The sequence below is a fragment of the Lissotriton helveticus genome, assembly GCF_964261635.1.
Source record: "Lissotriton helveticus chromosome 1_1 unlocalized genomic scaffold, aLisHel1.1 SUPER_1_unloc_91, whole genome shotgun sequence".
NCBI lineage: Eukaryota > Metazoa > Chordata > Amphibia > Caudata > Salamandridae > Lissotriton > Lissotriton helveticus.
In genome coordinates, this window is record NW_027611738.1 from 368092 (window position 1) to 386340 (window position 18249).

At 45.8% G+C, this 18249-nt stretch overlaps 1 protein-coding gene across 1 annotated transcript in view; it reads right to left on the minus strand.

Annotated features, from left to right (window-relative positions):
• Positions 1 to 3634: 3634 nt before the first annotated feature.
• LOC144806630 (uncharacterized) overlaps positions 3635 to 18249 on the minus strand; it is a 99709-nt gene continuing 85094 nt past the window's right edge. The window contains exon 2 of the mRNA XM_078672950.1: positions 3635 to 6001. Within this exon, the coding sequence (XP_078529076.1) occupies positions 5108 to 6001 (894 nt within the window). The 3' untranslated portion in view covers positions 3635 to 5107. The remainder of the gene's footprint in view (positions 6002 to 18249) is intronic.

The window sequence follows — 18249 nt, forward strand, 5'->3', positions numbered from 1 at the left end:
TGCGCTCCATTGATGACTAAACACAATATGGCTCCCTTGAGCTTTGGGCCGACGGGCTCTTGGACGACGCACCTGCGTGCCGGTTCTGGCATCGGGGCCTTTGACTGTTGTGTGGCGGCCTTCTCTTCCACCCCTAACTATCTTTCTCTACTGATGAGGGAAGTTATCCCGAAACCCAAGACATGTCTCGGGCGATATCCTAAAACCCGGGACATGTATCGGGTCTAGAGATTCATCAGTCCAACAAGTACCGACTTGCACCCACATGGGTGATCCACTAAAGAACTACAAGTACCAGAGTCCCGAGGGGCGATCCGGAGGAGGGGCTAGCGGTGTGCGCTCCATTGATGACTAAACACAATATGGCTCCCTTGAGCTTTGGGCCGACAGGCTCTTGGACGACGCACCTGCGTGCCGGTTCTGGCATCGAGGCCTTTGACTGTTGTGTGGCGGCCTTCTCTTCCACCCCTAACTATCTTTCTCTAATGATGAGGGAAGTTATCCCGAAACCCGAGACATGTCTCGGGCGATATCCTAAAACCCGGGACATGTATCGGGTCTAGAGATTCATCAGTCCAACAAGTACCGACTTGCACCCACATGGGTGATCCACTAAAGAACTACAAGTACCAGAGTCCCGAGGGGCGATCCGGAGGAGGGGCTAGCGGTGTGCGCTCCATTGATGACTAAACACAATATGGCTCCCTTGAGCTTTGGGCCGACGGGCTCTTGGACGACGTACCTGCGTGCCGGTTCTGGCATTGAGGCCTTTGACTGTTGTGTGGTGGCCTTCTCTTCCACCCCTAACTATCTTTCTCTACTGATGAGGGAAGTTATCCCGAAACCCGAGACATGTCTCGGGCGATATCCTAAAACCCGGGACATGTATCGGGTCTAGAGATTCATCAGTCCAACAAGTACCGACTTGCACCCACATGGGTGATCCACTAAAGAACTACAAGTACCAGAGTCCCGAGGGGCGATCCGGAGGAGGGGCTAGTGGTGTGCGCTCTATTGATGACTAAACACAATATGGCTCCCTTGAGCTTTGGGCCGACGGGCTCTTGGACGACGCACCTGCGTGCCGGTTCTGGCATCGAGGCCTTTGACTGTTGTGTGGCGGCCTTCTCTTCCACCCCTAACTATCTTTCTCCACTGATGAGGGAAGTTATCCCGAAACCCGAGACATGTCTCGGGCGATATCCTAAAACCCGGGACATGTATCGGGTCTAGAGATTCATCAGTCCAACAAGTACCGACTTGCACCCACATGGGTGATCCACTAAAGAACTACAAGTACCAGAGTCCCGAGGGGCGATCCGGAGGAGGGGCTAGCGGTGTGCGCTCCATTGATGACTAAACACAATATGGCTCCCTTGAGCTTTGGGCCGACGGGCTCTTGGACGACGCACCTGCGTGCCGGTTCTGGCATCGAGGCCTTTGACTGTTGTGTGGCGGCCTTCTCTTCCACCCCTAACTATCTTTCTCTACTGATGAGGGAAGTTATCCCGAAACCCGAGACATGTCTTGGGCGATATCCTAAAACCCGGGACATGTATCGGGTCTAGAGATTCATCAGTCCAACAAGTACCGACTTGCACCCACATGGGTGATCCACTAAAGAACTACAAGTACCAGAGTCCCGAGGGGCGATCCGGAGGAGGGGCTAGCGGTGTGCGCTCCATTGATGACTAAACACAATATGGCTCCCTTGAGCTTTGGGCCGACGGGCTCTTGGACGACGCACCTGCGTGCCGGTTCTGGCATCGAGGCCTTTGACTGTTGTGTGGCGGCCTTCTCTTCCACCCCTAACTATCTTTCTCTACTGATGAGGGAAGTTATCTCGAAACCCAAGACATGTCTCGGGCGATATCCTAAAACCCGGGACATGTATCGGGTCTAGAGATTCATCAGTCCAACAAGTACCGACTTGCACCCACATGGGTGATCCACTAAAGAACTACAAGTACCAGAGTTCCGAGGGGCGATCCGGAGGAGGGGCTAGTGGTGTGCGCTCTATTGATGACTAAACACAATATGGCTCCCTTGAGCTTGGGCCGACGGGCTCTTGGACGACGCACCTGCGTGGAGGTTCTGGCATCGAGGCCTTTGACTGTTGTGTGGCGGCCTTCTCTTCCACCCCTAACTATCTTTCTCTACTGATGAGGGAAGTTATCCCGAAACCCGAGACATGTCTCGGGCGATATCCTAAAACCCGGGACATGTATCGGGTCTAGAGATTCATCAGTCCAACAAGTACCGACTTGCACCCACATGGGAGATCCACTAAAGAACTACAAGTACCAGAGTCCCGAGGGGCGATCCGGAGGAGGGGCTAGCGGTGTGCGCTCCATTGATGACTAAACACAATATGGCTCCCTTGAGCTTTGGGCCGACGGGCTCTTGGACGACGCACCTGCGTGCCGGTTCTGGCATCGAGGCCTTTGACTGTTGTGTGGCGGCCTTCTCTTCCACCCCTAACTATCTTTCTCTACTGATGAGGGAAGTTATCCCGAAACCCGAGACATGTCTCGGGCGATATCCTAAAACCCGGGACATGTATCGGGTCTAGAGATTCATCAGTCCAACAAGTACCGACTTGCACCCACATGGGTGATCCACTAAAGAACTACAAGTACCAGAGTCCCGAGGGGCGATCCGGAGGAGGGGCTAGCGGTGTGCGCTCCATTGATGACTAAACACAATATGGCTCCCTTGAGCTTTGGGCCGACGGGCTCTTGGACGACGCACCTGCGTGCCGGTTCTGGCATCGAGGCCTTTGACTGTTGTGTGGCGGCCTTCTCTTCCACCCCTAACTATCTTTCTCTACTGATGAGGGAAGTTATCCCGAAACCCGAGACATGTCTCGGGCGATATCCTAAAACCAGGGACATGTATCGGGTCTAGAGATTCATCAGTCCAACAAGTACCGACTTGCACCCACATGGGTGATCCACTAAAGAACTACAAGTACCAGAGTCTCGAGGGGCGATCCGGAGGAGGGGCTAGCGGTGTGCGCTCCATTGATGACTAAACTCCGAATCAGCACTCACCACAAAGATTACAGACATACCATCGTCTGGTACTCCAAACTGCGTCTGATGACGCCGGAGCGCTGCCCAACTATGCTGAGCTATGTCAATATCACCCATGAGGACATAGAGAAGAAAAACAATTTATATAAATTGCAGTACAACAAAGGGTAGTAATTCAAAATGTGAACCTTTTCATAAATCTCATGCTTGAATTAACCTATAACACATTCGTATAGGTAGGTTAATCCGTCACGCCTGTTAACCGGAAAAGGTGTTGAGGGTATTGGGGACAGATACGAGCACTAATCAAGACTTTGGGCGCCATGTTACGGGAATTCAGCTCATGCACAGAACTATGCGCAGGAAACCAGGACCTCAGTGAATTGTGGTGTACCAAAAATCCACCTCAGTGCCCAGAACCCCTATCCGACTAGCAACAGTGTCTCATTCATTCTCCGTACTAAAGCGAAGCTACCAATGAACAAGCGACTTTGGGACCTCTCAGGAATAGTGGGAATCAAGAACACTCTTTTGTTTTTATTCTCATAAATGTCCACAACGTGAGCAATCAGAGACACTGTATAGTTTAAATGTTTATTTCAACTACGTGCTCTAAGATGCAGTATCTTTGCTAACATAAGTAAAAAGATGCATAAAATCAATACAATCAACATTGTTACAATTCCATAAAATACAAAGGAAGAAATCATATTATAATGAGAGTGGAACCAGGTCTATAGCGCCTTGTGTACCACCCTCCCCTTAATAGGAGCTAGGTATTATAATAATAGAAGATCTCTAGGTGAAAACCGGGAACCCCATACCCCCAAAGTCAGGTGAAGTGAATCCCAACCCGGTTTTTTCCAAGTGCTAGACTCATGCATGCAGTTCAATATTAAAAGCACCTGAGTTTCAGAAATGAGCAGCTGTGTTTGTGTTGTGTCTAGAGCGTGGGCCGATCAACCTGCATCAACAGCATACATTGTTATTTTAACCTTGAACACTTTGTGCAGACTTGAGATCGCAGTATGAGTCTAGAGATATGAAAAACAGACCGTTCTCATGTGAAGGAAAAGCAAGCAGTTTGTCTTTATAAAAACAGAGACATGTAGTGTCATGTGCAAAAGCAGCAAAATGGTGTTTTTGCAACTAACTCACTTATGCTAATATAGCAATGTGTGCAGGCAGAATCGTATTTATCCCTACACTTCTACAGGTAGCATGAACAGGAACACTTGGATGTTTTTCTTTGTAACTCTTCATCGCCAAATAAAAACCACCAGTGTTTCTTTTCTTTTATTCCACATTGAGCTAGTCTCCCAGTGGATTTCCTGTTATATCACGTTGTTTTTTCTATGTGTGCCGAAGTGAACAATCACTGGGAACAGACACTTTTAATATTCTACAAATCATTGGTTTTCTTCTTTTCTTCTAGTCGAGTCTTCATTCATCTGGTATTTGAATATCCCACATAATTATATACTTGTTCCTGTAATTCCTTCATCTCACATTAACTGCACTGTTCTGCTCCTGTCTATGTCCTCAGATGAGTCAATATTATTGTTAATGTTCTTAAGTTCTTTTTGAATTCACTGCATCTCTAGGATTAATTCTAAGTGAGTTAAATGAAGGTGTGTGTTCGCTGAGGCTATGTAGGATCAGAAATTGACAAAATCTTGGCACACTTTTAGTGCAATTGTAAGGTTTACCCCAGGTGTGTCGCAATTGACAAAATCACTTCTAACATTCATTGCAATGCTCATTTTTACTCTGTGTGTGTTAGTTGATGTATCCGTAGGTTTAATAACTGACTGAAGATATTCACACATTCACTGCACCTGAAAGGATTTTTCTCTGTGTGCATTAACTGATGAATCCGTAATGCGAAAGATTTCCTAAAGGTACTTCTACACTCACTACAGTTGTATGGTATTTACAGAGTGAGTGCAAGCTGATGTCTGCATAGGCTTGATAATTGACTACATTTCTTCAGACATTCATTGCACTTGAAGGCTTTTCTTCTGCGTGTGTTCGCTGATGCCTGTTTAGGATTGATAATGGACTACAGCTTTTCAAACATTCATGGCATTTAAAAGATTTGTTTCCCCTTTGTGAGCTCGCTGATGATTTCTTAATGCTGAAGAGTAAGTAAAACTACTTCCACATTCACTGCAATTGTATGGTTTTTCCCCAGTGTGTATTCGCTGATGTCTGCGGAGGTTTGATTGTACCCTAAAACTACTTCCACATTCACTGCAATTGTATGGTTTTTCCCCAGTGTGTTTTCGCTGATGTCTGCGGAGGTTTGTTAACTGACTGAAGCTCTTAACACATTCACTGCACTGGTATGGTTTTTCCCCTGTGTGTGTTCGCTGATGTGTTTGGAGTTCTGCTAACGTACTGAAACTCTTCACACATTCATTGCAATGGTAGTGTTTTTCCCCTGTGTGTGTTCTCTGATGTGTGTGGAGGCTTGATTGTACCCTAAAACTACTTCCACATTCACTGCAATTGTATGGTTTTTCCCCAGTGTGTATTCGCTGATGTCTCTGGAGGTCTGTTAACTGACTAAAGCTCTTTACACATTCACTGCACTGGTATAGTTTTTCCCCTGTGTGTGTTTTCTGATGTGTGTGGAGGTGTGATAGTACCCTAAAACTACTTCCACATTCACTGCAATTGTATGGTTTTTCCCCAGTGTGTATTCGCTGATGTCTCTGGAGGCCTGTTAACTGACTGAAGCTCTTTACACATTCACTGCACTGGTATGGTTTTTCCCCTGTGTGTATTCTCTGATGTGTGTGGAGGTGTGCAATTTGATTGAAGCTCTTTACACATTCCTTGCAATGATATGGTTTTTCCCCTGTGTGTATTCGCTGATGTGTTTGGAGATGTGATAACCGACTGAAGCTCTTCACACATTCAGTGCAATGGTATGGTTTTTCCCCTGTTTGTATTTGCTGATGCTCTTTTATGGTTTCTAATTGGCTAAAGTTCTTGACATATTCAGTGGAATTGCACGATTTTTCTCCTGACCGTGTTTCCTGAAGGGTCAGCATAGTTAATAAACTACTTGCATTATTTTCACATTCCCTGTATGTGTGTTATATTTTGGACGCGTGTTTTCCGATTTAACAATAAAATACAAGACTCACTAAATACCTGCCACATTCATAATATCAGTAAGGCTTCCTTGTGGGTGATTGCATCTTTAGATTGGATAATGGCTTTGCCTGCTTGCGGGTAAAGCTTAATCTTCCTTCCGGTAGGTGCAAATTGGGACAATACTCTGTACTTCAGAGAGCAGATCTCCGCTTTCCTTTAGCCTTCAGTTGTTAGGCTCCACTTCATTGTGCTTTTCCCTGGTGCCTGCGGTTTGGCTAGAAAGTGTTTGCAATACACCTAGAGCACTGAATGCTGGTCTGTTGCCAGTTTAGATAGCGAAGCACTGCTCTAGCCATATCATGATGGTGAAGCGACTCGTAATGTGTACAGCTACTCCAAAGAGTGTCCCAGGGCAAAGCACAGGTCAGAAAAGAAAGCAAATCTGTTTGTTTTCAACATGGACAAAAAGCCAAGTTTTCAACCTTTTTTAAACATTTTCATGTTGCTAACAGCTCAAAGCTGAAGAGGGAGTTTTTTCCAAGCTATGGACCCCAAATAGACACGAGACCTTCCTCCAACTCTCATACCGGCCTCATGATCAAAGCTGGTGTTGGACGCTTGTTTATACAGCAGGTGGTTTGTCAGTTTTGTTGCCTTAATTTTGTTGAGGTCATTTCTTCGTCTTGGGGTATCGAGGTGCAGATCTCAGACTCGGACACTCACTGAATTGCCTTTGACTGCTTCTTCCTGGATCTGTCCTCTGCCTCTGATTGCACTGATGTTTTTGGAGCTCCTTATTTTTGATAATTTTTGCAGGTTTGATGTGTTATCTTCATTATTCCTAATCAATCCGTGCATTTAAGGCTTATTCTCTGTTGGATGTAAAGAAATGCAATATTACTAAATGCAAATGTAATAGAATGTGAATACACACTATTTAACCAGCTGTAGAAGACATCTCTTCTCTACCATATTTGAAATTTAGTAAGGAACATTTTACCATACATGGATATTTTATTAAAACTGTGGTTGAACATGTCACATCTTATTTACTTCTGAAAAGGCAGTGATTTACCATTATTCACAGAGTAACTTACTAAAGAAAGGGCAGCCACAGAGCACTCGTGCTACAGGTACAGTTTTGGGTAGATACACATGGACAAGATTTCATTTAAACAGAACAGATTGTGGAAAAAGAGAGGAATCAGGAAGCGCTGCCGTTAATTTAGTTTCAGGAAGTATCTACCAAAGGTAGCTCTTCAGGAAGTGTATAACAAAGGTAACTCTTCAGGAAGTATTTACCCAAGGTAACTCTTCAGGAAGTATTTAACCAAGGTAACTCTTCAGGAAGTGTATAACAAAGGTAACTCTTCAGGAAGTATTTAACCAAGGTAACTCTTCAGGAAGTGTACAACAAAGGTAACTCTTCAGGAAGTATTCAACCAAGGAAACTCTTCAGGAAGTGTACAACAAAGGTAACTCTTCAGGAAGTATTTAACCAAGGTAACTCTTCAGGAAGTGTATAACAAAGATAACTCTTCAGGAAGTATTTAACCAAGGTAACTCTTCAGGAAGTGTACAACAAAGGTAACTCTTCAGGAAGTATTCGACCAAGGAAACTCTTCAGGAAGTACACATGAAAAAGGTAATTCTTTAGGAAGTATAGATGACAAAGGTAACTCCAGACACCTTCTTCCACAATTCTTTCATGTTCACACTGGATCAGCTCAAATGCCAACTCCCGCCTTTACCTTGCAGCTCATTAAGGGCCTTACTACGAGTGCGGCGGCCCTCATGATCGCCATACTCACATGGCGGTCCAACTGCCACCATCCTGGCGGTCTGACCGCCGTATTATGAGTGTGGTGGTGAGACCTCCACAAGACCACCACCCCCCCAGGATCAAGGATCCCGCTGTGGAGGCGGTCTGCAAACACCCTGAATATGTTGGCAGTGCCAATGCCGACATCGCCGAGCATATTACGGTCTGCATATCCACCGTCCTTTTCATGGTGGGGATCCCACCATGAAAAGGATAAAGGACATGCAGGTAAGGGGGCCCTAACAGGGCCCGGCCGATTCTGCTCCTGGGGTTGCATGCGGGGGGCACGTGTTGTGCCACCCCATGGAATTGAACCTTGTTCCTGCACAGTGTGGCATGCATGACATGGTAAAGGAACGTGCTGCAGGCACTCTTAAGGTGGTGGTATGATGTTTAGGCTCTCTAATGAGCCTAATACAGCCGCCGCGAGACCGCTGCTGCACCGCCCACCCACCCTGGATTTAGGTCATAATCCGGCGGCGGGCTCTCAATGGGCTTGGGAGTCTGCCTGGTACCTTCGCAGTGGTAGTCTCATTGGAAGACCGCCACACTCGTAATAAAGCCCTAAGTCACCTTCAACACATTTTACAGCGCTCCTAGTTCAAGCATTTCTAGATCCTTCTAACCTGGAAGACTGGAGCATTATCCTGAGTTGAGGTGGATTTTCTATCAGCGTAATATATATCCATCTCCCTTGAACTATTGACTGATTCTGCCCTGAAAGACAACTTAAAAAGTGAGTCTTTAGTTCTTCCAAAAGTAGGTAAAGTTAAGATCCTGTTGTATTTCTCACAGAAAGCTCCTTCCAGAGCTTTCTGTGAAACAGAATGGGGGGCTGATTGCAAAGGCCCGTCTTTATATTGCGCACACAGATATGGCAAACAAACATTAAATCATGACATTTATTATTCAACGATATCATTCATTTATTCCTTATAGAGGATCCATCACAACCAATAATTTAACTGAAATATCCCTACATCCAACAGATGTGTGCATATTAATAATTGTTTTTGTTTTTCAACATTTACAAGATATTTGGCTTATTGTGGTCTGTCTGAAGGCCACGATGCTAGTTTGTGACTCAACAGGGCTTTGGTAGAGCGGGAGGAGGTTTCTGCTGTCCACAGGTGAAGTCTCATTTCTCCCATCCTATATTTCTTTTATCCAGGTTTAACTCATTTCATGTCCTTCAGCTCCCGACTCCCCTCTGAGATTGTGCAGGAATAGACTAATTATAATGTCATACATTCCAACAAATGCCTTTACCACGCAAGTCTTTACCATGTATATGCCTTGACCACGTAACATCTTTCTTTCTTTCTCTCTCTCTCTTTCTTTCTCTCTCTCTCTCTCTCTCTCTATATATATATATATATATTCGCCTTTTACACATTTTGTGATATCTTACTCTAATTCCTCATTTCTCTCACATTTTCACACAGAAATGTTGGCAGTTTTCAGCGTTAAAGTGAATAGATTCTCTGTGTTTCTGGATTTCATATTTCCCATAAAAACCAAAGAGGCTTCTTGTACTGAGGGCATGAGGGTACACGGGGGATAACCTCCAGACTGTCCTGCGGCTTGTCTTTATGGCTGCTCCCCCTTCGAGTCTCTATGGTTCGCAAGTAACCTTACCCAAGGAACAGGGCTCTTAACACCTTAATATGGTGTACTTGCAGCACATACAGGAGATCACCATATCTACCTAAATTTACCAAAAGTTATGAAAAGGCCTTGAATACAGGCACCTGTAATGCACCGAGCAGCCTCCTGTACATAGCTGTGTTCACATTCAGTCCTGTTAGGCACTGCCATGCTCCCCGATGGAACTTCCCACCACTGACGGGGCTGATAATCATTTCCAACTCTAAAGCAGATGTATTTCACAAGTAGAACAATATCCAACGAGTCTTTACTCTTCCATACAGCATCCCTCTCGCAAATAAACATTTCTCCTCCAGCAAGGCTAGGTGACAGTAGGAGCCAGTGTGTCAGGGGCTCTAGTCCAAGAAAGAAATGCCCTTTTTGGTCCCTGTTTAAACTGTGAAATAGAGCAATCATTAGAGTTAAGTGGGCCCTGGTGACACTGCACCTGCTGCACTAATGGAAGCTATGCCTCTAGTTTACGCGTTGTGTTTGAAAGTAGGAGTGGAAGATAGCCAATTTGTATTGAGATAAAAATAATCATTTATAAGTACTGTTTTTACACTGAAAATCTTATCCTAATAATTGATTGTGAATACATAGAAAATTAAGTGTGCTAATGTAATTTAATGTTTGTTTTAATGTATAGGGCAGGCATGGGGAATACCTCATTAAAAGAGGATTTCTATCTTCTAAGGAAGAGGTTAAGCACATTTGATAAAGACAGAAAAGAGGGCTCCCACAAAGAAATACACATACAAAGAGATGCATAGACCCACAAACACACACCAAACATGAACATACAGACACCTAACTACCCACAATGGTGCACACAAACACATAAATACAAATAGAAAAAACAAACACCCACAAACAGATATTCAAATAGACGCACACAAACATGCACACATAAACAAACACACAGGCTAAAAGACACTCACATGTAAACCAGCACACACCTCATTGACACTGAAGTAAATAGGTAATAATGAGGCACTGGCAGGCAGGAGCGTAGCTTGGGCAATAAGATTGGAGGGGGCGAGCTGTAGATTTTCCATGAATGGAGCTGGTATATAATGTTAATACACATTATATGACAAGCAGGGCGCATGCAAGGGGCAATGAAAAAGAGACAGATGCGGAGTTAGAGAAAACACGTTATTTTGTAATACGACCAACATTGTTGAAGACTTTCAAAACAGAAAGGGAAAAGTGTGTGCGTGCGTCTGTGTCGGCGTGTAGATACAAATTCCTGTTGAAATGCGACAGACATCTCACCATACCCGACTGAAAGCACCTGTGCCCAACTATTTAGCTGAAAATACATTTACTAGTGAGATGTAACGCCCCAAATACCACCCCCGGTAGCTGCGCCCCTGCTGGAATGGCAGAGAATGACACCGGTTAGGGAAATTAAGTAGAATTTCAAGTACTAGGGTCTCTACAGATGGGGGCCTAACTTGGCCTGGTGCTTTAGGGGGGCCGTTCCCACTAAATCTGCAGCCCGATTTTTCTTGGACAGGGATTAGGGATGGCGACGCAATTACTTACGACACCCAGTGGCTCGGTAACAGGAAGGAAGCTCTAATACCAGCTATTATTAGCCCACTGCAGACAAGATGACTATGTTCCAAAAGGGGCTACTGCCCACTAAATTAGTATTCAAGGATCATAGACATGATCACATCCGTCCACAACAGCCCCTCAGAGATCACTGAACAGTGCAGGGGGGTGAAACTTTTAAATGTGTATTTAAAGGAAATGGGTAAAACTCAGTGGAGATCGCAATAGACTGTCACAAAGACAGGAACTCCTAAATCTCCATTTTAAACGAAATTTTAAATAATTGATGTATAGATATATGTTGTAGCCCAACCGTGTAAAAATTCTACTAATGATTTTACATGTTTATATAAGTATGCAGTAGTCCTATTATAAATGTCATAGGCTTAATGGTTTTTGTTTTTAAAAGACTGATCACTTAAATAAACAAATCTATACACAAAGACAGAGTACAGGGGTCGCCGTCACCTGCCATGGTTCCTCCTGAAGCCCTCGTGGTCCGTATTCAATGGGCGGGAAGCGCAGTGGGGGTGACAAGACGGAAATGAGGAACATCAGTACAGATACGAGAGAGCAGAAAAAACCAGGAAGAAGAAGTGCGAGGGAAGGAAGAAAAAGGGCGCCTGGAGAAGGAGAGATCCTTACATTTCCCTCCCGGCACGTAAGCAAGTGGCCGGGGCACTGATCTCATCCCGGTTAGACTACTGCAATGCGCTCCACTTGGCTATCAACAAGACTGTAAGAGCCAAACTGCAGCTGGTCCAAAATGCGGCGGCAAGATTGATTTTTGGTATTCCTAAATCTCAATCAGTTTTGGCAGAGATTCTGAAGCTCAATTGGCTACCTGTGACAAACCTATTACCTTCAAACTTTATGCATCGTTCACAAGGCACTGCATAACATGGGGCATGGAGATATTAAAGACATGTTTCAATGATATATTCCCTCCAGAAAGCTTCAATCCTCAAGTCAAAATCATGTAATTGTTCCTAAATACCAAAAGGCAAGTTGGGGAGTCCAGAGCCTTTTCCGTGGCCGTATTGAAGCTATGGAACTCTCTTCTCCGTTCCATCTCCAGTCTTCAGGCTCACACCCCATGTCGTAAGGCCTTAACCCGTTTGTTGCGTGAGTCGGCCAATGGCCATCGCGAGCACTACCTCCGTAGTGCTGTGCATGTCCGTTGGCCGATACAGCCCCGCCCGCGCATGGAAACATCCGCACCGCGTCGGATTCTACGGCGTGCTAAGGGGGTTAAAAACCTGACTTTTTATTCTGTCAGGGATGCTTTCGGGGCTTGAGACCATGGAATTTCTATTTCCATCTTCTTTTCCTTCTTTAGGGATAATTGCTGTCAGCGCCTTAACGCCTTTGGGCATTTGTTTGCGCTCTATAAATCCTTTTCATTTTCTATAACGTTAGAGAGACGTCAAGACGAACAGGAACATGTAAAGTGAAGGGGGTGAACGAGGAACACCAGGAGAAAGCCAGCTGTAAACAATAGCTTGTTTTCTGGTCCCATTATCTTTTCTTCCTGCCCTTCAATAGAAGGGCAAGAAGAAAAGATAATGGGACTAGAAATGGGGGCAGTGACAAAAATGCCAGTCTTATTAGCTGCAATAAAGAACTTAAAAAGCATTGTGTGTTCAGAATGGGAGGATATGTAAACTGAGCTCTCTTTGTGTTGTTGTTGCAGTAATTAAAATAATTTCAGAAGTTGTTATTATTATTGTTAATGTATAATTAATATTGCGTACACTAGGTCTCGAAGGAAGAATCAAAGCGCTAAGTTGTTCTCTCCTCCTGGAAACCACTGAAGGCTTCCAGGAGCACACAACCAACCATGCTCAGTCTCATGCCCCGTTGTGAGCAGCACTCTTGGATAAACTGCAACAAAAGCAATGCAAGCACCATCCAAGCTAAGAGGCGATTGTAGCACCGTTGTGAGTGGATGAATGTCTTTGTCAAATCAGTACACGCGCCGCCGCCACCCTTGGCCCAGATTGCACCCGTTGTGTGAAAGCACTGGATAATGCTTGAGCGATACAGTATCTTGCAGGGACTAAAGAATGCATGGCTCAGCAGTCTGTCTGCAAAAACCCTGAAGATGCATGCATGACGCAGCAATCAGAGCACAAATATATCTGAAGGATGCATGGCTCAGCAGTCTGTCTGCAACAACCCTAAAGTGGCATTCATGACTCAGCAATCAGAGCACAAATATATCTGAAGGATGCATGGCTCAGTAGTATGTCTGCAAAAACCCTTAAGAGGCATGCATGACTGCAATCAGAGCACAAATATATCTGAAGGATGCATGGCTCAGCAGTCTGTCTACAACAACCCTAAAGAGGCATTCATGACTCAGCAATCAGAGCACAAATATATCTGAAGGATGCATGGCTCAGTAGTCTGTCTGCAAAAACCCCTAAGAGGCATTCATGACTCAGCAATCAGAGCACAAATATATCTGAATGGATCCATACAAGATGTATGTGGGGGTGTGGTGTGTGTGTGTGTGACTAGCACACGGGTTGAAAGCAGGATGGCGCAACAGTGTGCACAATTGTACTGTATTGTAGTGCACAACTGCACTGTACAGCAAACCAAGTAGGAGTTAATAGTGTGCAGAACTGCACCATACAGAAAGCATGCAAGGCGTAACTGTTCATACTCCGCTGCACAGCACACTAAATAAAGCATGTATGGTATTAAAGTGTGCGTACAATTGTACTGTGTAAAAAGAAAGCATGGCTCAGCAGTATACAAAAATTATTTTCACACTAAGCATTTAAGACTTAGCACTATGCACAACTGCACCTTAAACGAAGCTTGCAAGGCAAGAGAGATTGCTGCACGGTTGGCTACAGGATGCATTGAGGGCACAGCTTAGCAGTGTGCACAACTGCACAGCATCATAAGAATACCTGGTTAAGAAAGGCGCAGCAGAGGGTGTGCACAATTGTGCCATATATAAATTATTTGTGGCTCATCAGTGTGGGCACAACCGAACTGAAGATGAAGCACGCGTGGTTCAGCAGTGTGCACAACTACCCAATATACGAAGCATGTTTGGCTCAGCAGTGATTGCCCCATTACAGTGCATAGAAGTATGCAAGGCGCAGCCGTGAGCGTCTGACTGGAAGCATGCAATGCTCAGCAGAGGGGTTACAATAGTGGTGTTTAGGGATGCATGGCTCACCACGGCGCTAAATTGCACTCAAGGAACCATGTATTGATCAGCAGTGTGTACTATAGCACAGTACAGTGAGCATGCAAGGTACTGCAGTGTGCAGAAGGGTACAGTAAATGAAATGAGCTTGACTTTTATAACAAATAATCAAACAAATATGGAGAGAACACACAGTTTAGTAATGCATGCATGATTATGTAGCTACTGCTGGTTATAGCAGAAATGTCACAGCCAACCGTGTGTGTGATGACCCAGATCCTTCTTCCTGGTAGAGTGGGCTCATGCCCCCTCTGCTAGTTCTTGGCCTGCCTGTTTGTGGCAGAATTGTATAATTTCTGCGATCCATCGTGCGATGGTTACCTTTGTTACTGGTCTACCCAGGAAACTGCTTGCGAAGGACACAAATAACTGGTTTGTTTTCCTGTGCTCCTTAGTTCTTTCCATGTAATGCATTACTGCTCTTCTAGCATCCAGAGTGTGCAGTGCCCTCTCTGCGCTTGTGGACGGTTTCTGAAAGAAGCTTGGTATTTGTACTGTCTGGTTCATGTGGAACCTTGACACCACCTTTGGCATAAAGTGTGGGTCAGTTCTCATTACCACCCTAATATTGTGTATTTGAATGTAGGATTCCTGCAGTGTCAACGCTTGCAGTTCGCTTACCCTGCGCAGCGAGGTGATAGCCACCAGAAAGGCTGTCTTCATTGCCAGCATTTGTAGGGAGGCCTTATGGATGAGTTCAAAGGGCACTTTCACAAGCTCTTTTAGGACTAAATTAAGGTTCCATGCCGGTGGTGGCATCCTCTTAGGTGGTGCAATCCTTTTTGTCCCTTCCAGGAATCTCTTTACTACTTGTGATGTAAAGAAGCTCTTTCTTGTCTCTCCTCTTGTGTAGGCTACTATCGCTGCTAGGTGTACTCTTAGCGAGGATTAACTTAGTTTTGCTTTCAGCAGGTGCGTGAGGTATCTTAGCACTGTTGATTCCCTTATCTTCTTGTGTAGTTTCTTCTTGCTGCACCATTGTGTGAACCTCTTCCATTTTTCCACATAGCACTTTCGTGTGGTAGGCCTCCTTGCCTCTCGTAGCACCCGCAGGGTGCTCTCAGGTAACCTTAGGTGTGCAAACTCTATGTCTTCAGGAGCCATGCCGCTAGGCTGAGGCTCTCTGGTTCTGGGTGTAGTACTTCTCCGTTTTGCATGGAGAGTAAGTCTTTTCTTTTCCCGAACTTGTGGCGTGGTCCCTGTGCCATTTCCATTATTTGTGAGTACCAGGTCTGCCTTGGCCACTGTGGTGCCACCAGGATCAGTGTCATTTTGCTGGTTCTGCACTTGTTGAGTACCCTGTGTATCAGTGGTATCGGGGTAAAAGCGTAGGCAAATGTTTTCGACCAGCTTATCCATATGGCAGTCCCCTGGGATCATTCCCCTGGTTACCTGGATGCGAAGTGTCGGTATTTTGCATTCTGGTGTGTTGCAAATAGGTCTATTGTCGGTGGTCCCCATCTCCTGAATAGCCATTGCGTTTCCTGTGCATTGAGCTTCCACTCGTGGGATGCTGAAGTCTGTCTGCTGAGCCAGTCTGCTTCCACATTTTCCTCCCTGGTAGGTGTCTGGCTAGCAGGTCTACTTTGAGTGGGATGGCCCATCTCTATATTTCCTGCCCTAGGTTGGATAGTGCGACTGATTGTGTTCCTCCCTGTTTGTTGATGTAGAACATCGCTGTTGTGTTGTCTGTTTGTATCAACACTCTCTGTTTGTACTGTTGTTTCTGGAATGCCTTCAGGGCGAGGAACACAGTCTTCAGTTCCAGGTAGTTAATGTGTTTGACCGCATCTGGTGGAGTCCACAGACCCCTCACTTTGAGTTTGTTCATGTGTGCTCCCCATCCCATCTGGGATGCGTCTGTGGTGATGGTCACCATTGGGGTTGGTGGTGTTAAAGGCTTCCCTTTTGTTATGGTCTCCCTGTTCCACCACATAATCTCCTCCTGCACTGCATGCATTACAACCACTAGATCTTCCCAACTTCCTGTAGCTTGTGACCATTGTTGTTGCAGCCATTCCTGGAAAGGTCTCATGTGGAGCCGTATATTGGGGACCAGGTGTTTGCAGGACGCCATTATCCCCATGATCTTGCTCGCTGTCCTCACTGTCAGAGCTCGCCCCTTCTGGTAGAGGCGTGTGTCCTTCAGCAGGGCCAGTGTTCCCTTGTCGCTGGGGAATACCTTGCGCTGTATGGTGTTGATCTGTGCCCCCAGGAAGATCTTCACTTGCTCTGGTTCCATTGAGGATTTCCCCCAGTGTATGGAGAAACCCAGGTCTGTCAGTGTTTCTGTGACCCGCTGTGCGTGTTCCTTGCATGTCCTGTGTGAACTTGCTTTTATTAGCCAGTCGTCGAGGTAAGGGTATACATGAACCCCTGCCCTGCGCAGGTACGCTGGCACGGCTGCGAGACATTTGGTGAACATCTTTGGTGTGGACTTTAGTCCGGAGGCTAGGGCTGTGAACTGGTAGTGTTCTTTGTTGATGGTAAATCTTAGTAGATGTTTGTGCTGCCTGTTCATGGGAATGTGCAGGTAGGCATCTTTGAGGTCTATGGTGGATATGAATTCTCCGTACCTTATCTGAGGAATGACCCCTTGTAGGGATGTCATTTTGAATTTTTGTGTCTTTATGTATTTGTTTAGGTGAAGGATGGGTCTTAGCGTTTCGTCCATCTTTGGAACTAGGAAATAGTTTGAGTACACTCCCTTGTTCCTTTCTCTGAATGGAACTGGTTCGTTAGCCTCCTTTCGGAGGAGTTCTTGTGATTCCTCTAGGAGTAACGCTAGTTCTTTTCCTGAATGTGCCTTCCTCTTTGGTTTTCTGTTTGGTAGTTTCTTTTCCAGTTCTATGCAGTATCCAAACTGTATGATGTTGAGTATCCATTTGTCTGTAGTTATCTTCTTCCACTCCTGGAAGAAGTGTCTTAGCCCGCCTCCTATTGGTGTTACATGTTCGTCGATGTTTGGTCTGTGTAACTCCCTCTTGTTGACCTTGTTGTACCTCACCCTCGGAGGAGTCGTGTGGGTGGGCACGCCTTGCGTGATGGAGTCACTTTGTGGTGGGTTGTTGGCCCACTCTTCTTGTTTACCCTCGTCCATTCGCCCTCCCACGAAAGGACTGGCCCCGAGGTTGGTACTGCCAGGCTTGCTTTTGCTGTCCCTGCTGGGATTGATTGCCGCCCTGGTGTGCCTGCTGGAATGTCTGGTGAGACGACCTTGGCTTTTCGCCGGTCTTCGCTGCCTGGGAGTCCTTTTCGAAGGATCCACTGGGCTGTTTGTCCTTGGATGCTGCTGCAGCCGTCGAGATTTTCAGCGCCAGTGCTACCTTCGAGGACTTAGACTCTGTTTTTCGAGAGTCTGACTCGGGCTTTCGAGAGCCTGTCGGGGGTTTAGGGGTCGATGTCTCTCCTACCTCTTTAGATGCCTTCTTAATGGTCTCTACAACTGTATAGTCATCTGGTCCCTCGGCGATGTTGTCCTCTTCATCGCTGGAGAGGCCCAGGTCCCGAAGCGACAGAGGTTGGCCTTTGCCTTGCATGGTGTAGTTGGCTTTCCTCTGTCTCTCTCTAACCCTCAGTGTCTTCGGGGTGAAGGCGGAGCAGGCATTGCAATCCTTGCTCTTGTGGTCAACTGGTAAGCAAAGGTTGCAGACCTGGTGCTGGTCCTTCTGCGCATATTTGTGGTGGCAGTTACGGCAGAATTTAAAAGGTGTTTTGTCCATTCCTGCGCTCAGGGGGCACCCTGTGTGCCCATTCTCCGTTGGACGTCGAAGATCTCAAAGTTCTCCTCCTTCTTCGTCGTCCCGGTTTGGTGATATTGTTCCTCTGTATCTTCTCCAATCTTTTCT